At 47.9% G+C, this 21,827-nt stretch overlaps 1 protein-coding gene across 3 annotated transcripts; it reads right to left on the minus strand.

The window, feature by feature from the left end:
* Positions 1-9,236: 9,236 nt before the first annotated feature.
* Positions 9,237-12,541, minus strand: LOC116867668 (regulated endocrine-specific protein 18-like). Of its 3 annotated transcripts, XR_004382643.1 has the most exons (6): positions 12,378-12,541; positions 11,436-11,486; positions 11,158-11,262; positions 10,021-10,153; positions 9,741-9,780; positions 9,237-9,629 (listed from the first exon to the last, which is right to left on the minus strand). XR_004382643.1 is itself a non-coding variant. In XM_032857276.1 (5 exons), exons 1-4 carry the CDS (start codon positions 12,493-12,495, stop codon positions 10,053-10,055), a joined length of 375 nt encoding a protein of 124 aa, XP_032713167.1. In that variant the 5' UTR covers positions 12,496-12,541; the 3' UTR covers positions 9,237-9,629; positions 10,021-10,052. The 3 variants fall into 3 exon arrangements, 2 of the variants coding, with proteins under 2 accessions (XP_032713167.1, XP_032713168.1); XM_032857276.1 differs by lacking the exon at positions 9,741-9,780; XM_032857277.1 differs by having other exon boundaries at positions 9,237-9,780.
* Between the last annotated feature and the right edge of the window lie 9,286 nt (positions 12,542-21,827).

Here is a 21,827-nt window from a genome sequence, read left to right on the forward strand (position 1 = left end):
AATGATTCTTCGTTTAAGACTCCAGAACGGGGGGCACCTGGCTGGCTCACTGGGTTAAGTAAGCCTTTGCCTTTGGCTTGGGTCATGATCCCAGGGTGCTGGGATCGAGCCTCCACAACTCCCCCTCCTTCTCTCATTCTGTCTCTCACAAACAAATAAAATCTTTAAAAATAAATAAATAAAAGGTAGTTAAGTATTCGAGGGAAATTCGTATGTGAATTATGGGTTCACCTCTCTGTAGCTCACTCATTTCCCAGATTTCCTCCTCAATTTCCAGTTGCTCTGGCAACTGTGTTCTAACCTGTGTTTCTGAGGGTAGTCAGATGGCCACTTTCTGCCTGAGCTCTGTTTCCCCACGTGCTACAGGAAACTGTGAGGTGTCCTTAGGAGAGCCTGTGAAATGTAGGACTCACCTGTGAACTTCCTTTTTTTTCAAGGATTATATTCCCTCTAGCTTTTCTTGCTTTTGGGTGGTCTCCATGCTTTCAAATAGTTATTTTTATATTTCGACTAGGGCATATATATTCAATGTTGGAAGGAGAATAACAAGCTGCTTTGTCACACCAGGAACTGGAGTTTTATCTGATTATCACTGACTTGTGTTATATGTTTGAAAATTGTTTACAGAAATAATTTGAGGCCTAAGAGCAAATGGGTCTGAATCTACTTTGATTCAGGAAAGGAAAAAGGAGCATACCAGGTTTGGGGTAGTTGAGCAGAAATGGCACTGCTTCTCTCTCCCTTCTAAGATTTCAAACTGCTGAGGGAAGTAGCTAACACAATAATAACTTGTGCGCGCATCGATAGGGCTCTTCTTTTTGCTATTCGTCAGAGGGCATCTTAACTTTGGGAGTAATAACCTCAGAAGACCAAGCAGGTTCTCAGGCCTATTGGGCCTGGAGTTCAAAGGGAGGAATTCCCTTTCCTACAAGGAAAAAGATCACCAGAAAGTGTGGTGGGGTAGGAGTGGGTGAGGAAACATGGCAGATCAGCTGTGGTTCCACCCTGCCCTGCATTCACGTGATGAATGATGTCTGGAAGGAGAAAGGGATCAGAAGACAGGCTATCATCTGCACCATCACGACCCCAAATGTCTTCACTGTTCTGGCCCTACATGTTTTACACCAGAGTCTCTGGTTGGAGCCCACCTGTCCTGCCACCAGACAAGCCCATAGAAAGAGTTTTGATAAAAACCCGCTTTAAAAATCCAGAAGCAGGGGCACCTGGGTGGCTCAGTGGGCTAAGCCTCTGCCTTAGCTCGGGTCATGATCTCAGGGTCCTGGGATCGAGTCCTGCATCAGGCTCTCTGCTCAGCGGGAAGCCTGCTTCCTCTTCTCTCTCTCTGCCTGCCTCTCTGCCTGCTTGTGATCTCTGTCTGTCAAATGAAAAAAAATAAAATCCAAAAGCAGGTTGTCCTAGAACTTCCCTTCTAGATGGCGTTGCAGGAGGTGGGGGATAGGGATGCCTCAGTCAACTACAAAGATTTGGGGTGCCTGGGTGGCTCAGTGGGTTAAAGCTTCTGCCTTCAGCTCAGGTCATGATCTCAGGGTTCTGGGATCGGGCCCCACATGGGGCTCTCTGCTCAGTGGGGAGCCTGCTTCCTCCTCTCTCTGCCTACTTGTGATCTCTATCTGTCAAATAAATAAATAAAAATCTTTAAAAAAAAAAAAAGATCTGGTCAGAGAAGGAAACAGTTTATAAAGTTCTGAAGTGTAAGGAAACATGGGATTTGGAATTTGTGTGTATATGTACTGGAGGACTTTCCACCTACAACATAAACTACCTCTCCCCCAATAAATAATGGGCTCTAATAGCAGTCCTGATCTGGGCCCGTCCTGAAGCATAGTGACTCAGGGACTGCCTGACAGCTACTACATGTGGGTCCGGTATCTGATCTTCTCTTCCCTCCCCTGATGTCCTCACAGTTTTAGAGCTAGTCAAGGACCTCGACTTGGGGAAAAGGGGTGGATTCTTTTATGTATACTTTTAGTACCATGGCAACTAGTCTTCACTGTAGGGATGAGTCACTTAGTGCTGCTGATGTCATCACAGCAGCCAATCCCAGCAGATGAAGCACAGTTGCCATGGTGATGGGAGACAGAAGATGTTTCCTTGGAGAGCATGAGGGTCTGGACTCCCTGCTGAGGTTCAGGCTGTCACTGGGTAGAGTGCTTGGTCAGCTGGAAGTACTCAGCTCTATCTGATTGCCCAGTCCAAGCTATCACAGTGTCCCCTAGGCCAAAAAAATACTTCCTCATACTCCCATCTGTTCCATTCTGGCCCTCTTATCAATACATTGTCCAGCAGTGCTAAGGTGGTCTTTTATTTTTTTTTATTTTATTTATTTAACAGGGAGAGAGAGCACAAGCAGGGTGAACAACAGGCAGAGAGAGAGGGAGAAGCCGACTCCCTCCTGAGCAAGGAGCCCAATCTGGGGCTTGGTCCCAGGTTTGTGGGATCGTGACCTGAGCCAAAGGAGATGCTTAACCGACTGAGCCCCCCAGGCACCCCTAGGGTGGTCTTTTAAAATTGTACATCACATCATTCTGTTCATTTCCTTAAAATCCCTAGTGATTTTCCTCTGCCCTTTGTATAAAATCTAGACTCTTTGCTACCAACTGCAAGGCCCCAAATAGCCAGTTCTGGGCTTCCTTCTCCAACTGCCTTTCCTACCACTGGCCGTTCTGTTTGTTCCTCTAATGTGCTATTTTATTCATTCATTCATTCACTCACTCATTCACTCATTCTGCTATTTTAGAACCCAAAATACAATAACTAAAATAAAAAACTTACTGCTCAGTAACAGAATAGGAATACAGAAGAAAGTATCAGTCAACTTGAAGATTGAATAAGTGATCCAATCAGATCAGCAGAGAGAAAGACATCGGGCTAAAAAGTAAACAGCCTCAGGGACCTGTGGGACAATGCTACAAGTCTAACAAGCATGTCACTGGAGCCCCAAAGAAGAGGAGAAAAGGGGGTAGTTCATTAAAAATATTTGAAGAAATAATGGCTGAAGACTTCCCAAATTTGTCAAAAGACAGAAATCTACGGATCCAATAGTTCAGTGAACTCCAAGGGGAACCAGCAACCAAAGGGCTAATGGGGCAGCTAAGCACAGCTGCAACGTTTTCACTGGAATCTGCTTGTTCTGAGACTGCTGTCCACCATCCCATTTCTATAAGATAATATCCTTGCCCGACACCATGATAACAACAGGTGTTGACTTAGTTTTGCAGAGACCCAAGGTTTCAGGAAGAAGCTGGCCAGAACCAGTCAGGACCAAAGGCCACCTCTTTGAAATGAAAAAGCAAAATGAAATGTAACTGCCTTTATTTTTTTTCAAGTTTTTATTTAAATTCATTAATGTACAGTGTAGTATTAGTTTCAGGTGTAGAATTTAATGATTTAGCACTTATATACAACACCCAATGCTCATCACAAGTGCCCTCCTGAATACCCATCACCCATTTAGCCCATCCCCCTACCCATCACCCCTCCAGCCACCCTCAGTTTGTCTATAGTTAAGAGTCTGTTTTCTGATTTGCTTCTCTTTTTTCTCCCCCCTTCTATGTTCATCTGTTTTATTTCTTAAATCCCACATGTGAGTGAAATCGTATGGTATTTGTCTGTCTCTAACTAATTTATCTTGCTTTGTATAATACTCTCTAAGTTCCTTTATTTTGGGGTCACAAAACTTCTTTCTCCCTTATCCAGACGCTTTTCTGCTTGCCTTTAAAAATCCTTGACTCTCCCTCTTTGGGGAGGCAAATTTGAGGCTTGCCCTTCAGTCTCCTCACTTGGGTCACTCTTGAATAAGCCTTCTCCTTGCTACATACTCAATGTCTCAGTGACTGGCCTTCACCTTGTGTCAGGCAGATGAACTTGGGTCTGGTTACACAAACAGGAGAAACTTGAAGATATCCATGCCCTGATGCATCATAATCAAGCTTCTAAAAACTAAATCAAAGATAAAATCTTGAAAACAGCCAGAGAAAAACAACATATCACTTACAGGAAAACAATAATCCAAATGACTGTGGATTTTTCATGATGAACCATGACGACCAGAAGGGAATAAAATAACATTTTTAAAGTGGTGAAAGAAAAGAGCTGTCAAGGCAGCATTCTACATCCAGTAAAATATACTTCAGGAACGAAGGTGAAACAAAGATGGAGGAAAACTATTTTGTATCCAGCAGACTTGTTCTAAATGAATTGCTAAGGGAAGCTCTTCAGATAAAAGGGAAATGATATCAGAAGGAAACCTAGAACATCAAGAATGGAGAAAGTAATAGAAATAGGAAGTATCTGTGTAAACATTATAGGCTATTCCTCCCCTTTTTGAATTACTTACAATGCATTTGATGGTTCTGACATTGTCTGGTAGAGTTTCCAATGAATGTAGATGTAATTGATTTTAGACGACAGCTATGACATAAATGGGGAAGAGGGAAGGAACGTATGCTGGTAAGACCTCTGCATTCCACTTAATATGGTAAAACAGTGATTATTTTTTAAGATTTTATTTTTAGGTAATCTTTACACCCAACATGGGGCTAAAACTCCCAACCCTGAGATCAAGAGTTGCACGCTCTACTGACCCATAAAACAGCAAGTGGAAAGTTAAATGTGTATACTCAGATGCCTAGAGCAACCACTTAAAAAGTATAAGAAGATAATTAAAAACATAATTGATGTATTAAAATCAAATACTGAAAAGTGTTTCAATAACCCCAAGTGAGTACATAAAGGGTGCACACGATGATGGAAGTTGAAAAATCCCATGGTTTGCAGTCTGCAGGCAGAGCCAGGAAAGCTGTGTCCTAAGACCCGAGAACCAGGGGAGCTGATGATAAAAGTTCCAACCTGAGTCTAAAGGCCCGAAAACCAGAAGTACTAATGTCCAGGGGCAGGAGGCGATGGACATCCCAGCTCAAGCAGAGAATGCAGTCACCCTTCCTCCACCTTTTTGTTCTGTATGGGCCCTTGAAGGACTGGCTGATACCCACCACATGAGTGAAGACATCTTCTGTACTCAGCCTACTAATTCCAATGCTGATCTCTTCCAGAAACATCTGCACAGACATACTCAGATATAATGTTTTACCATCTATCTGGGCATCCCTTCACCCTATCACACTGACATATAAAATTAACCATCACCATGGGCAACTGGGAATAAACCCTACTGGGGACCCCTGGGGATCTGTGCAGAACTTGTCTCAGATTTTCCCTGCTGGGGATGGATCTGCTGGAATTTTTATCCACTAAACTTGGTTCTTAACTGGTTGAGAGCTGCCTCTGGGGGTGTGGAGTCCCAGACACCTCAGAGCTGTCTTGAGCACAGGTAGGCAAGATCCCTGGCATTCAAGAAAACTCACAGGAAAAGATGCAGAGTCCTAGCTTGAGATGGGAAGCTGTTGGCATGTACAGACACAGTCTCCCTGAAGCTACAGGGGAACTCAGAGATGGGCTGGGGAATATATGTTGTATGTATATCTTCCTTCCCTAAGCTTCAGTTGCCTTGAGGCAGGAACCATGTGTCGTGGTGGCCAGAGACCACAGAGATCATACAGTGAATGTATGATCAGGAAAAGTAGGCTAGATGGTAGGGGTCAACCTAACTAATAAAAACCGGACGTAGACCAATGCAATGAATTGAACATTATGCTTAGCTGTGTCCTTAGATGCACAGATGCAGGGGTTAGCACTGGCAACATGGTGAAGCCTGTATTATCAGAGGAGTGTCTCTTAATTTCCCTGGGATCTATAAGTAGGTAGGTGCGATGGTCTGAATATTTGCATCCCCCCAAAATTCATATGTTGAAATCCTAACCCTCAAGGTGATAAGATAGCATTTGTAAGTGGAGCCCTTGTGAGGTGATTAGGGCCTAAGGGTGGACCCTTCATGAATGGAATTAGTGCCCTTATAGAAAAAAGATCCCAGAGTGATCTGTTGTCCCTTCCTCCATGCGAGGACGCAGTGAAAAGGCACCATCTATGAGCCAGAAAGCAGGTCCCCACCAGACACCAATTCTGCCAGAGTCTCATACTGGCTTCCCAACCTCTAGAACCATGAGAAATAAATTTCTATTGTATTTTGTTACAACAGCCTGAACAGACAGTAGGCTTGGGACTTTCCCAATTGCTCCTGTTTCTGAGGATCAAAGGAGTTAAGTGGTTTGAGATATATTAAGCTTGAGGCATGGGATGCCCAGCGTTTAGTGGGATTGAGCAGTGGTGGCCAGTCCCCTTCTCCCAGCAGCAAAGTGACCACAGGTATCAGAATGTTAAACGTACAAATCTTGTAGTCAAAGAATTCTCTGTGTGGGTTCTTGGGCTTGAGATTGGCATGACTGCTCTGTAGGGGATCCTAATGCTCAGAGGGTACCATGAACCTCAAAGGCAGAGCAAGGTTCCAGGCCTGCCAAACCCTATGTCTGGAAGGATGTAGATGGAAGAGAAACCAAGAAGACACTGTGGGTGGGGATGGCTGCCCGTCCAGCTGTGATTCCATCTTGCCTTTCATCTGCCTTAGAAATGATCTGTGAGGGGAGGAGGGATCAGAACCCAGGCATTGGGAGCAACCAGGGCTCTGCTCTCCGAATCCCACATCCCAACCTTCCCCCTGTTCTGATCCCACCTCTCTCATCTCGGAGGCTCCAGTCTGTTCCAAACCCTACCCGTCCTGGCTCCAGACAAGTCTGTAGAGTTTGCTTGAAAATAGGCTTTAATGATCCAAATTTGGGTCAGACCGAAGTTGTCCTTTAAAAAAAAAGATTTTATGGGGCACCTGAGTGGCTCAGTGGGTTGAAGCCTCTGCCTTCGGCTCAGGTCATGATCCCAGGGTCCTGGGATCGAACCCTGCATCTGGCTCTCTGCTCAGTAGGGAGCCTGCTTCCCCCTATCTCTGCCTGCCTCTCTGCCTACTTGTGATCTATTTGTTAAATAAATAAATTTTTTAAAAAAGATTTTATTTATTCATCTGAGAGAGACACACAAATACAGCACAAGCGAGGGAAGAGGCAGATGGAGAGGGTGAAGCAGACTCCCCACTGAGCTGGGAGCCTGACATGGAGCTCGATCTCAGGACCTGGAGACAGTGACCCAAGCTAAAGGCAGACGCCCAACCATCTGAGCCACCCAGGTGCCCCTGAAACTGTCCTTCTTGAAAGCACCAAGACGGTGTGGGGGATGGGAAGTCTCCCCTTAGGCCTCAAATCAGCTGTGAGGTTGTGACTCGTGACTCATGACTCAGACTAGGGAATGGCTCAAAGCCAGTCTAAAATGGGAAGAAACAAGGAATTTTCAATGAATGCTCTGAGGCAGGGATTGCAACTCCTTTCCCCACCCCTCCCCACCAAATTCAGAGCAGGTCTCCATGGCAGTCTTGATGTGAATAAGGTCTGAGACAAGGGACTCTGGTGCTCTCAGACCACAGGCCTTTCCCCATCCCCATCTTTAATCTTATCTCCTTCCAGGGATTTTCCATGAAACGCAGAGCTCTTTGGTACCCCGGGCCTGGAGAATGGCAGCTCCTTGTTTACACACTTGGTAGAACCATGGCAACCGGTCCCCATCGCCGGGTCAGTCACAGGACCAACGATGTGGCCCAGCAACCAATCCAAACTAAGGAAGCGTGGCAGCCATGGTGACACAGAGGAGGACCAGTTTCTTTGAAAGGGGTAAAAGGCTGGAGCGCCTCTGAGGGGCAGGCTGCCTCTGGGTGGAGTCCAGCTCAGAGCTTTCCAACCACGCTGCCTCGACCTTAGTCCAGGGTCCCGCCTGGACAACTCGGTAGCCCCAAACAGTTTGACTTGGTTCTACTCTTATCTGTTTCATAATCCATCTTCCAGCAGCATCGCTGTATCTTTTTTTTTTTTTCTTTAGGATTTTATTTATTTAGCGGTGCCTGGGTGGCTCAGTGGTTAAGCCTCTGCCTTCAGCTCAGGTCATGATCTCAGGGTCCTGGGATCAAGCCCCGCATCAGGCTCTCTGCTCAGCGGGGAGCCTGTTTCCCACCCCCCTCTCTCTGCCTGCCTCTCTGCCTACTTGTGATCTCTCTCTGTCACATAAATAAATGAAATCTTTTTTTTTAAAGATTTCATTTATTTATGTGACAGAGAGAGAGAGACACCAAGAGGGAACACACGCAGGGGGAGTGGGAGAGGGAGAAGCAGACTTCCTGCCAAGCAGGGAGCCCAATGCGGGGCTCCATCCCAGGACTCTGGAATCATGACGGGAGCCGAAGGCAGAGGCTTAACGACTGAGCCGCCCAGGCGCCCCAACATGACTGTATGTTTATAAAATATTTATCACATTGCTCTTGCTTGTCTTGCTGTCTGTTCTCTAAAGAAGCCTGCAATCTCGCCCAGGGGCAATTGTACTGGTCACCCTCTCTGACTTAGGGATTCTTCTGCCAGATCTTCCTGGGGCTGCTTCCTTGTGTCCCTTAGGTCAAAGTCCAAATGTCACCTCCTCATGCTTTCATTAGTGTGGAGAAGTCAGATGTGCACATGTGCGAAGCAGCCCACCCTCTACTGGGGGCCCTGGAGACAAAGGGTGGGGCGGGGGTTGGGGGGAAGGTGGGGTCAGGAGACCAGGTCTGGCCCTGCTCCAGGCCTGCCCACTCAGGTTCTCAGCTGGAAAGATGGATGATAACCAAGAGGTGAGTAGTTTTCTTCCTGGGCTCCCAAGAGCTCAAGTGTCCAAAGGGATGCCTGAGAGCGTTTTCTCCAGGTGACTTCTTTCACACCACAGAGAAGAGCAAAGGGGAGGCCAGATGTGAGGGGTTCTGAGTACTCCTGTCCCGTTTAAGGATCATAGCTTTAGATTTATATATAGAGAGGTATCTCTGTATATATGTATGTATGTGTGTGTATAGGGAAAGAGAAATTTACATAGATACATAGGGATGGATGGTTGGATGGATGGATGGGCAAGGAAAAGCTTAGGGTCATGTCATACTCAAAATTTTCTTAGAAAGAGAGCCCATATTATTTTTTAAGTTGTAAAACCTCCAAAGTAGATTTCTGTGGGCCCTTTAAGCTCTGTGCCTGTGCTGGGTCTTACTTAAGAGGCCACTGGAGGCCCCCCAGTCCCTGCACCCTGCAGCTGGGGGAAATCTGGAAAGTTCTGTGAGAAAGTGGGGATGCCCTCCGGTGGGGAAAGGAGGATTTCCCCTCAATCCAGCAACCACTGGAGTTGTTCGTATATTCTCTTTAATCCACACAGCAACACCAAGGGGTCGCCTTTATTACCATTCCCATTTTACAGATGTGGAAGAAGGGACATGAAGAGCCTAGGGAAGGTGTCCAAGGTCATAGCTGGGCAGCGCCAGAACCAGGATTGGGCTGGCTCTGTACAGAAAGCTCTGTTCTTTTCCATCCTCCAGGCCCTCTCTTCCAGAAGGTTCTCCATCAGCCTCAGTGAAGTCTTGTCATCCCTTATCAACCAACGTCTATTCCCTCCTTTACCCTGCCTCCCTCTATAAACAGGCCCTTGGTAGGCTCAGTCTTCCTAGACAAGGCCAGGCCCTCACCTGCGGTGCTCATCTCTTGGTTCTGGAACTCTGAAACCATTTCCTAGTCCAAGCATTGTTCCTTATTCACCTTGATCACTGGGCTCTGAGGGGAAGGAAGGCAGGAGTCAAAGGTGAAGAGGAAATGGTGAAAAGGCCCAGAGGAAAAGAGATGGGATCCAAATGAAGAATTTCTAAATTCCTGAGGGCCCCTCACCTTAGGGAAAAACAGTCAGAATTTCTCTTTGCACTTGTCCCTAGAAGACAAAGACTAAGTCAGGGAATAACCAAGCAGTGGCCATGTGACCCAATCCCCTCCCTTTGCAGACAACACCAGTATCATGGGATTGCTTCAGGCAGAAATCAGACAGGTGCTCTCTCCATTCTATTCACTGGACTTCTGATGTCTCCTACCTACAGCCCTGACGCTCCTTCCCTTCCCAGTCGTTCTGTCTATCAGTCACATGCAGTGTGGACAGACCACAGGTCTCACACACCTCGGCATGGTGGTTTTGGTGGAAAAGGCTGTCTACCCCTCTCTCAGGCAGGTCTCTGAGGCATGGAGCCTGGGCATGTACTCCATCTTCTGGGTCTTCACATTTTGAGGGATGTCATCCTTCCAGAACAGTCCTGCAGGAAGAAAGGGAGGAGCGTGAGGTGACACTTGGAACAGCTGGATTGGCCCTCCCCAGAAACCAGAGTGTGATTAGAATTTCTGCTTTCACCCAAGCATAAGGACCACAGGGAACTGGAAGGATCCAGAGATGGGCTAGGGTACAGGAGTTTGCCTTCTGCCCACTTCAGCATTGGAATCCCTGCTCTTCCTAGTTCTGTGGCCCTGGGAAACTTAATTAAATTGGCCAAGTTTCAGTTTTCTCATCCGTGAAACGATGAACCATTGTTGAGAGAATTACAGGAGATAATCCATGTAAGTTTCTTAGCACGGTGCTTGGTGTGCAGTAGGTGGTCAAATGTGAGTTTAACAACGGTGCTGCTACGAGACCTGAATGAAGCTGAGGATGAACAGTGGTTTCAAAACTCTAAGGCATTACTTGCACATTAGATACCATGATCATTAGTAGCAGTCATCTGAACTCCAAGCAGCTCTCCCTTCTGAACCTTGCAACCATGAAACCCTGTTTCCAAGAAGGGTATGACACTTTTCCCCAAGAAATCCCCTCCCACTCTCCACCCGCCTCTGTCATACCTCTATTTGCCATATACTCTGAGCTGTCTACTCTTCCCAGTTCAGAATCTGGAATATGGTGTGGGGGAGGGGAGGGTCTGACTGGAGCCTCCATGATTCCTGGCTCTGAGCACTTGGATAGCAATGTGGGGTGAGGTACGGGGCTCGTCCCAAGATTCTGGATGCTGACCTCTTCCAGGGACTTCTAATCGCCTCTACTGCACTCCTCTAAAGAAGGCAAGTGAGAACAGCTTCCCTACAAAGCCTGGGAGACCCCCACCCCTGTCTCGCTCTGGGTCTGGGCTGGTGAGGTTCCAACGGTGAGTGTGATGAGAAAGTTTCAGGCACAGAAATTTGTGGAAGGTGCTTTTCATGTCAAGTTGGGGACCCCTCCCCCACCTTTGCACCTGACAGCCTAGTCTCTCTCTTTCAGCTCTTCTGTGCTCACCTTGAGGCACAAGCCGCTGGAGGACACTTCGGAAGTATGGGAAGGCCAGGCTGGTGACTTCTCGCCGGGACCTGACCAGCTGCATTCCCACTTGGCCCTGTCCCCCTAAGGACACAGAATGGCGTTAGCAGGGATGTTGGCCGAAAGCCTTCAGGAGGTGCGGGGTGCAGGAAAGCCGCCCCCTTTCCACCATCACTCTCAGATCCCTCCCACTTCCCGGGTGATCTGCTCTCCCTTCATCTCCACCCCTGGCTCTTTATCCGCTGGGTCTCACTCACCCCCAGCACAGACTTCCAAGTAAGAGCAGAGTCTTCGGGCCAAGAGCCAGCCTGTAGATGGACAGGTGAGCAGAGCCTCAGAGGGCTACAAAAACTGAACGGACAGACAGGCGAACAGGCTAGGGATGGGGGAAGAATTTCGGCTGCTTCCCAGGTGGGGAGCTGAAAAGAGTTCTGGAATCCTTGGAAGAATAAACCTGGAACCTGGGTTCAGACTGTTAGGGCGGGCAGCCCAGGTTCTCACCCTGGAAGCCACAGGATACCCAGCTGCGCGTTGTGGGGAATAACCTTTCCACCACACAGACCCTCCTCAGTCCAGGTAGACAGGGTGGGGTTGGGGAGAATCCAGAAGGCCCAGGGTTCCGGCATCTGCACCGGGCCTGCCGCTCCTTCGCGCGCACCCAGCACTCCGCGGAGCGCCGGCACCGCCTGGAGTCCTTCACACTGGTTTCCAAGGTCAAGGACCGGCGGAGAACAGGTGGAGGAGGAGGGAGGGGCACGAGTGCGGGGAAGGCTAGGCGTCCTCCCATAGCGGGAGGGTAAGTAAGCCCAGGGGCCTGGCTGGGCCCAGTCATCTACCCGAGGTCATCAGGACTGGATGCCCGAAAGGCCCGGCTCCTTCTGCCTACTGCTAGGCTCCGGGCACCTCCGCCCTGGTCCTCAGCGCGTGCTGTTTCTCCCGTAGCCTTGTGGCCCGGATCTGTATCCCCTGGGCCACTCGGGGGTCCTCTCCATTCCTCCTGCTGAACCCCCAGCCTCCCTTGGGGCCGGCTTCTTTTCCGTCCTACCTCCACCTTCCGATTTTCAACGCCTCCAAACCTCCCCACCCCCGCCTTCAAGACGCCCTCGGCTCTCCCCACCCCTCACTGTTCCCGGAGCTTCACACACCCACCGCTCCCGCAGCCCACGTTTCCCGGCCCTCCCCCCAGCTTTCCTCCTGACCGTGGGGACTAACGGCGTGCCAGCCCCCCGGGCAGCTGCTCAACAGCAGGAAGCAAAGAATCAGACGCATCCCCACAGGTCCCCGGGCCCCCCGCGCCCGCCGCGCCGGCTGCTGCATGGCTGCTCCCGAGCGTCTGCTCTAGCGCGCGAACCTCCGCGGCCAAGGCCAGACCCCGACGACAGCTGCGAGCGCCCCCCTGCGGCAGCTCGGCCAATGGCGCGGCTTGTAACAAGGCCCCCAGCCCCAGCTCTTGGGGTCTTGGCGTCAGAGTCCTGCTTTTAAGATGGGTTGCTCCCAAATATAATTGACCCTCGCTCTAAAACCCCCTCCAGATACCCCCATCACACACCACAGGAGCATCGCCCCATCTCCTTCTCTCCAAGGATTAAAGATTGGGGGGACAGGGGAGGTGGGTCTCACGTGGAATTGAAAATCAGTAAACAGCACCTGGGCACCGTTCTTGAGAAGTAGGATGCCCTATTTGGGTACTCCTTAAGACCGTGTGCTGGGTAAGATTGCCTGGGGTCAGCCCGAGCACCTGCAGTCAGCCCTTTAACTTCTCTGGGCCCCTGTTCACCTCTAAGACGAGGATGATTCTAGTATGTAGCTCACAGTGTTTCTAGAAGGATTAATTAGTTTAATACCCTGGGGAAGCATTTAGAAGTAGGACCGGAGTGGCACATAGTAAGCACTCATTTAACATTGGCCATGACTGTCTTCTGACCCTGCCTTTCTATCATTGCCCCCCCACCCCACCCCCAGCCACCCCAGGCCTTGATAAGCTTTCTCCCTGCAAAAATGTTCTCCTGTCAGTCCATGTCTTTTCCAGACCCCTACCACTGCCATCATCTCTTACCTGCTGAGATTGCTTCTCATCTGGTTGCTTGGAGCAACTGATAACTTGGGCTGTGATCCAGGAGCCTAGAATTCATGTTGTTCCACTCTTGCCTCCCAATAATCTCTTTTATAAGCACCAGGAGGAGCTAACTAAAATAGAAATTGAAGCATGTTTCTCCGTTGCTTACCCCTCTTCCATAGCTTTCCTTTACACCGCAGACTAGTTGTTGATCCCCCCCACCATGCCAAGAAGACGCAGCATGACCTAGCCTCCCCTCCGTCCGTGTTCCAGCCACACCAGTTTCCTCTCCATTCATGAACGCCTGAGCTCTTCTTCCCTCCTCTCCCTGCCCTCACAGTTGTCCCTCTGTTTCAGCATAAACAGCACCCTGTCAGAGATGTGTTTCTTCTCCCTACGCAGAATTACCGCCTCACTTCTGTCCCTCTTCTCCTCCGCAACGCACACCACAATTTATAATGACTTGTTCCTTTCTGCCTCTTCCTTGGAGTGTAGTTGCAAGAGGGCTGGGGGGGGGGGGATGGGGGGATATGTCAGGGTCTAGCTCCAGATCCATCTCAGATTCTCAGTACATATTTGTTGAATAAACGAAAGGAATTGGTGGTCCAGAGAAAGGTATGAAATGTCTCTGCCTCAGTGTTCTCATCCGTTAGATGGGCTCCGCGTGAGGTAGCCTCGTGAGAATGGAATCCGACGATGGATGTAAGAACAGCGCATGCTCCACAAACACGGTGGGCGTGGAATTCTGCTCCACCTCAGCTTCGGCCTCCCTGGGATTCTCCCAGCACAGCCCAAGCTCTCCAGGTGGGTGGGAGACCTTGAGACCCAGAAGGGCAGGCCCGGTCTGGAGGAGCATCAGGAGCAGGACTCAGGAGTCCTGCTTCACAGCTCATCCGCGAGATGGGAGAGCCCCCAGCTAGTCCCAGAGCACAGAGGCTGCCCATCCTGATGGGGAGGGGGATCCCTGAGGCAGCCTTACCAAAGCCGGACTAAAGCCTCACTCGGCCTCGGAGGCTCCCCGGTAGCCTCTTGTCTGCGAGGGTATTCAAGGAGTGGTGGTGGGAGAGGGGTAGTGAGCAAGGCATGGGCCTCTAGTACTGTGCCTCCTCGTGGTTATCCAGGGAAGGAGATAATATCATTGTGTTGAAGGCTGCAAAACCGTTTTTCGGGGAACAGGGTGTTCCCTCAGGATGTGATCATCCTGATGGAAATCTGGAAAAGAGGCTGTGCGCTAAGGTAGCCAAGGAGGGGGGTGGGTGGTCTCCAGTCCCCGGAAGCTGAGTTCAGTGGAGAGCAGCGCCCCCTGGGGGAAGCAAGGGGAGCCGGGCCAGGGAAAGGGGATTTCCAGAAGAGCCCCACCGACCCTCTCATCTACTCTCTCTGCCCAGGGCCCACCCTGAGCTTCTCGGGTATATTGAGCAAGAAGGGGACATTTCTTTATATCTAATAACCCAATCATCTTGGAGGAACTCCTCTCCTCTTTCAATTTAGAATATGTCTAATGCCAACTTTTGTGATGGGAGGACCTTAAGATTCCTACACTCCACCTTTTAAGTAGGCTCCATGCCCAGCGTGGAGCCCAACACAGGGATTGAACTTACAACCCTAAGATCAAGACTTGAGCTGAGATCCAAAGTTGGACACTTGACTGACTGAGCCACTCAGGTGCTCCCTTCCCCTCCCCCCTTAATGAGAATTTTTACCTGGTGGTTGTGAAAAGCAATACCATGTAAACTAAAGTGAAGAAGACATAAGGGTGCAGCTCAACAGATTATTAAGCTGTGAACAGCCACGTCCTGCTTTCCAGGCGACAGAACGCTGCCAGGACCCGCGGAAACACTGCCTTGTCCTTGCTAGGTTCCATCTCCACTCCTTCTCCCCTATGTTAATCACTCTCCTGACTTTGGGGACATAACTCCCTCCCTTATCTTTGTCATTGTGCAGCAATGACACGCATTGTGTTACTTAAGCACACGTTTCTTTTTTTTTTTTTTTAAGATTTTATTTATTTGACAGACAGAGATCACAAGTAGGCTGAGAGGCAGGCAGAGAGAGAGAGGTGGAAGCAGGCTCCCCACTGAGCAGAGAGCCCGATGTGGGGCTCGATCCCAGGACCCTGGGATCATGACCTGAGCCGAAGGCAGAGGCTTTAACCCACTGAGCCACCCAGGCGCCCCTAAGCACACGTTTCTAAAGAGCGGTGTTTAAAATGTAATTATATGGTGGACTAGCTTCCTAGGGCTCCTGCAACAAATTACAAGCGTGGTGACTTCAACACGTGTCAGGAGCATGCTACAAAGGAGCACACACACGCATTGTACCTTCCCACAATGTCAGCTTTATTCAGTCATAAAGCAAAGTTAATTCGTAGTTATAAAGCAGGTTCAGGACTCCGAACTCAGTGACATCTCACCGTGTGATTAGACTCGGCTTCTTAACACACAGAGCAGGGCAGAAGACAAACCACGCCACAAGCAAGGTAACAGAAGGGTGTAGGAAGGGAATGAACCAAACACAAAGTCAGGGTGTGGGCCCGCGGTTGAGATAAGGCCTGGGTCCGGTCCGGGTCAGCTTCAGCGCCGACTGCCTCTGACGTTCAAGCAGGGAAGGGAAGATTCTAGGTTCTGTTTAGAGATCAATCGGAGAAGTTGCCTTTTTTAAGTGGTCAAAGAGGGGTCATGTCTGAAGATTGTGACAGTTTGCTGCCCAAATCCTCCCCTTTTTAAAGGGATTTAATTGATTTCGGGGACTCGCAGACCTGCTCTGGTTCTGCTCATTATCAGTTCTGGAGTGACATCTGACGCTGGTCCCCGCAATATTGCCAAGCAGCAGTACCTTATCTGCTCATGTCATTGCTTGACACAAGCCCCTGCATGACATGAGAGACTCCATTTTGGTCGTTACAGCAAAAATGTATTCTTTCATGGTTCTGGAGGCCAGAAGTCCAAAATCAAGGTGTTGGCAGAGCAATGCTCCCTCCAGAGGCTCTGTGCAGTGTCCTTGTTTGCCTTGGTCAGCTTCTAGGGACTCCTGGCATTCATTGGCTTGTGATGGCATCTCCACTGTGTCCACATCTCTCTCTCCTTTCTCTTATAAAGACACTGATCATTGGGTTTAGAGACCACCCTAATCCAGGAGGATTTCCTCTCCAGAACTTTAACCAATTACATCTGCAGGAGCCAATCTCCAAATTAGGACATGTTCTTGGGATCCAGGGAGACAGCGATTTTGGGGAGACACTATTTAACTCACTAAATTACAATATGTATTATTTTGTGCTGACTGCTTTTGTTCAACATATTGTATTTTTTTAAAGATTTTATTTGAGAGAGTGTGTAAGCATGAGTGGGGGGAGGGTCAGAGGGTGAGGGACAAGCAGACTTTCTACTGGGCAGGGACCCCAACATAGGACTTGATCTCAGGACCACGAGATCATGACCTGAGCAGAAGGCTGATGCTTCACTGACTGATCTACCCAGGCACCCTATATTTGATTTTTTTAAAAGTAATCTCTACACCCAGTGTGGGGCTCAAACTCCCTGAGATCAAGAGTCACATGCTCTACTGGCTGAGACAGCCAGACGTCCCAACATCGTATTTTATTTAATTTATGTATTTGCGAGAGCATGCCCATGCATGAGCAGGGGGAGGGGCAGAGGAAGAGGGAGAAGCCGACGCCCCACTAAATGGGGAGCCCGAGGTGGGTCTTGATCCCAGGACCCTGAGATCATAACCTGAGCTGCAGTCAGATGTTTAATAACTGAGCCACCCAGGTGCCTTCTCTGAACATTATACTTTAAAGATTTACCCATATCATCAAATGAAACACTATTGTATTCATTTTCATTGTTTTATAGTCTTCCATTGTGTGATAACTTGACACTAGGATCCAGAAGCTGAAGAACCTCCAGCCTTCGGGGTCCTCCTCTTCCCAGATCCCTTCCAAGGCTCTGGGAGGAGCCCTAGCCGTGTGTTCACATGATCAAATATTTTTATATGATTTGTAAAAGTAACTTGTTATACTATATTTTCTACTTCTAGCTATGCTTTTTCTTGCCTGACTGGCCTGGATAGAAGCTCCAGTCTAATGTTGACTAAAACTGGTGAGAGCAGACTTCCTTGCCTTGTGTCTGATCTTTCAGAGGATAGCTTTCAGTCCTTCAACACTGAGTATGATGTTTATCAGTGGGTTTTTCATGGATACCCTTTATCAGGTTAGGAAGTTCCCTCCTATTTCTGGGTGTGACTTTTTTTTTAATGAAAGGATGTTGGATTTGGTCGATGCTTTTTCTGCATCTATTGAGATGGTGATGTGGCTTTTATGTTTGTCCTCATTCTTTTTTTTGTTTGTCCTCATTCTTTTTTTTTATCAAAGATTTTATTTATTTATTTATTTATTTATTTATTTATTTATTTATTTGACACAGAGAGAGACAGAGAGAGAGTACAAGCAGGCAGAGAGACAGACAGAGGGAGAGGGAGAAGCAGACTCCCCACTGAGCAGGGTGCTCGATGTGGGACTCGATCCCCGGACCCTGAGATGCTGACCTGAGCCAAAGGCAGACGCCCAACAGTCTGAGCCACCCAGGCACCCCTGTTTGTCCTCATTCTTATGAGATATTTGCTTTCATACTAAATTCTTATCTGTAATTTTGTATTCTTCTACTTAAAGAGGGTCCCCCAAATTGTATGTTTCAGCCCCCACAAAACTGGCATCTCTCCCAGTATCTACTGTATTGTGTATGGACTCTTGGGTTGTTGCCAGTTTGGGAATCTTATGAACAGTTGCTGTGAATATTTGTGGTGCACATGCACATGCTTCTGATGCCAGCAGGCTGGGGCCAGGGACCCAGAAGAGGTCCCACAGGACCAGCCAAGAAGATTCCTGGCTGTGTGCAGGGTAAAAATCAAATGCAAGCCAGCAGGAGATGAAAGCAGAGTTTACTGAGGGTAGAGAGAGTGTGCAGGTTCAGAGTGTCTAGGAGACTCAGAAAGGAAAAGAGAGCCTCCTCTTTGTTTGAGACTTAAGGGTATTTACTGAGGACTGTGGTCCAGTGTACATGTCCTCTCAAGCATCCAGGAACCGGCTGGAACAAAGACAAGGGCCCAGGTATTATTCCTTGGAGCTGGGGGGCTTGGCATTGAGATGGCTAGTGTGGGTTGTCTGGAATATGCATAGGAGGGCTTCGTCCGGTCATTCTCATCTGGTCCTTGCTTAGATGTTAGCTAGTCTAAAGAAAGCATTAACTCGGGGTGCCTGGGTGGCTAAGTGGGTTAAGCCTCTGCCTTCAGCTCAGGTCATGATCTCAGGGTCCTGGGATTGAGCCCCACATCGGGCTCCCTGCTCAGCGGGGAGCCTGCTTTCCCCTCTCTCTTTGCCTGCCTCTCTGCCTACTTGTGATCTCAAAAATAAATTTTAAAAAATCTTAAAAAAAAAAGGCATTAACTCTTTGTCCCCTCTAAGGCGGGCATATGCTGTTTGCATTACACAGCATGTGTATGTGGGTGTATGCCTTAGCAGGAAGAGAAGCAGGAAATGGGAGCAAAATGTAGATTTTTACGGAGTCCTTTGGTTTCCTTATCTCAGTTCTATGGAGGTGGTCTGGAGGAGTAGAGTAGCTGCGTCAACAAGGCTAACGCTGAACTGATGTCTTAAACTGTTGTCACCTTACATTCGCACTGACGTTGTCTGAGACTTCTTGTTGCTCCACATCCTTACCAACACTTGGTATTATCGGATTTTAAAATTTTAAAATCGTGTATATCACGATGGGGTGTGTAATGGTGACCCGTCGTGGTTTTAATTTACATTAGATTAAAGCACATGAAATTGCCATTTTGTAGATCAAAATGGTCAAACATAAACAATTTCATGATTCAACCCAACATTTCTCTGATGACTGTGGAAGAGGAGCATGTTTTCATATATTTAGTGGCTTTTTATTATGGAGTGCCCACTTAAGTATTTTGCCCATTCTTTTAGATATCTGACTTTTCTTACTGTCTGTAGTAGGTCTTATGTACTCTGAATAGGAGCTCTATGTCAATTACATGTGTTGCAAATAAGCCTCCTTAATCCTCTTAATGATGTCTTAATTTCGATGAGGTCAAATATGTCAATATTTTCCTCTATGCTAGTGTTCTTTGTATCCTATTTAAATCTTCCCCAACCGAGATCATAAAGATACTCTCCCTTTTTTTTTCTTTTAAAGATTTTTTATTTATTTGACAGAGACCACAAGTAGGCAGAGAGGCAGGCAGAGAGAGAGAGGGGGAAGCAGGCTCCCCGCTGAGCAGAGAGCCTGATGTGGGGCTCAATCCTAGGATCCTGGAATCATGACCTGAACTGAAGGCAGAGGCTTTAACCCACCAAGCCACCCAGGTGCCCTGGTACTCTCCTTTAATACTTTCTAAAAGCTTTATTTGCCATCTATATTTAGATCTAAAATCCATTTGCAATCAATTTTGCATATTATGGGAGGGAGGGTTCCAACTTAATTTTTCCATGTGGATATCCAATTTTCATAGCACAGTTTATTGAAAAGATCATCTGAATTGCCACTTACATCATAAATCAAGTGTCAAATACTTGTCTCTGTTGGTTCTACTGGTCAATCAACCCTTGAACCAATTAATATATTGTCTTAATCAGTTTTGTAATAAGCTTTGATAATTGATTGTCTTCAAAGTGTTGTAGCTATTTCTATATATATTATAGAATCCACATGTCAACTTCCATTATTTATAAGCAGAGAAGCAAACCCATTACATTATTAAGATTGCACTGAGTCTATGTATGAATTTGAAGGATAACCAGTATTTTTACAATATTGATTTTCACATCCACAAATAACACCTATCTTCCAAATTATTGGACCTCTTCTATGGAGATCTTTTGATACTTATTTGTAGGTACTTTTGCTTTGTAGAAGTTGTCCTTTAAAATTTTTCGTTTTCTAACTATCCATTGCTGGTCTAAATAAATAGAATTAATTTTGGTATATTGATTTTTCAGCCAGCTATCTTTGGTAAACTCTTATTAATTCAAGTAATATAGCCTTTGGATTTTCTATGTAACAAATCATATCAAAAGGACGTTTACTCCTCCCCTTTCAGTGTTCCTTTTATCCTCTGTATCACTTTTTCACCAAGCTAGAGACCAACAGTACAATGTTGACTGTAAATAGAAAACCAGGCGTCCCTGTCTTATTCCAGCTCTCAAAGGAACACTAGCTTAGTTTAAGCTCCCCCAGCAGCAGACCTGAGATGAGGATCTAAGTGCAAGGTGTTCATTTGGGAGGTGGAGGGAAACACCGGTGGTGGTGTGGGGATGTGAGACAGAGGGAGGCCAGTAAAGGGGTGTGTTATCAGGCTTAATTCTGCTGGGAATTCAGGAAGCCGGGGTCAACTTCCCATGTCAGAATATCTCCCAGGATGTGAGGGAGCTGAAGTCTTCTTGGAGCCTTGGCAGTCTCTGGCTGGTCTCTGGGGTGGGGAGCATTAGTTCCCTAGCACTTCCAAATGCCTTCACAGGGGAAACTCGTCAAGCAGCAAACACACCCCCGGGGCAAAGAAGTGCTACTGTTGGCAGGTGGAAGTTGGGCCAAGTCTACAGAAGCGGAAGCAATCAAAGTGAGGGACATTGTGGGTTACTAAGTGTCTTCTATCAACACCGTCCACATTTTACTATTAGAAAGAGCACTGGCAGTCCCCGTGGGATGGCAGTGGCCTGAGCCCAGATCTCTCTGGACATCCTCCAAAAATCACCCAGTTCAACCAAAGGACAAGGAAGGAAATAAAAATACTCCTATCACATGTTTACGGCATACTGAGAAAATACTAGACTTCGGTGATCAAGGGCCACCGCCTGGTCTCTGAGATGCGGAAATCCTAGGACCCCCATCGACGCTAGGGGGCACTCGGTTCCAAAGCAGACTGCCTCAGAAAGGCTGGTAACCCCATGGTGTCCTGTGCCAGTGTCCGTCACCAGCACACTTACACTAACATGAAACACTGCTGGTGCTCTGGGGGAAAGCCATTAATTAGGCAAACTGTAAAGCAAAAAAGGGGATGAACAAACTCAAGAAGAGGAGCAGGAGGAGGAGGACATGGAGGAGGAGGAAGAGGAAGAGAAAGAGGAAGGAAGGAGGGGAAGAGAAAGGAGAAAAGACAGAAATGACGGGAAATTATTAACCAGAGAAAAAACACTGAATAATAAGAGACTGCTTATAAAAGTTTATGAGACTGAGAGGGGCAGGGAGGGGAAGAGTGCCTGGGCCTCGTACTGAGTGTGGAGACCTCACGGCACTGAGATGGGGTCCCGGACTCTTGTGGTAATGGCAGAGCACTGAGGCCACTTCCCAGAAGAGAGGACCAGGGATGGGAGAAGGGATGTTCCAACTGTGGACGCACCTACCTGTCTCTGACTTCAGACATGGCCTTGAAGAAAGGATATTTGAGATCAGGCCTCCATCTGCTGCCCGGAGCTGGGGCCTCCTCTACCTGCCCCCTCCCGCCCCCTCTCTTCTGGTTCCCGAAGTCAAGCCAGGTTCAACTCCCACCCTTCCAATCTCCAAAATAAGCACCACAGAAG

Source organism: Lontra canadensis, unplaced genomic scaffold (genome assembly GCF_010015895.1).
Source record: "Lontra canadensis isolate GAN:19392208 unplaced genomic scaffold, GSC_riverotter_1.0 scaffold13, whole genome shotgun sequence".
Classification (NCBI taxonomy): Eukaryota; Metazoa; Chordata; class Mammalia; order Carnivora; family Mustelidae; genus Lontra; species Lontra canadensis.

What these genes read in the sequence shown, in the direction of transcription:
- LOC116867668 (XM_032857276.1), bottom strand. Translation starts at nt 12,495, where the DNA reads ATGCAGCAGCCGGCGCGGCGGGCGCGGGGGGCCCGGGGACCTGTGGGG. An exon ending in CTTGGAAGTCTGTGCTGGGG is followed by an intron (nt 11,263 to 11,435) that starts GTGAGTGAGACC and finishes CTGTGTCCTTAG; the next exon opens with GGGGACAGGGCCAAGTGGGA. An exon ending in CCAGCGGCTTGTGCCTCAAG is followed by an intron (nt 10,154 to 11,157) that starts GTGAGCACAGAA and finishes TTCTTCCTGCAG; the next exon opens with GACTGTTCTGGAAGGATGAC.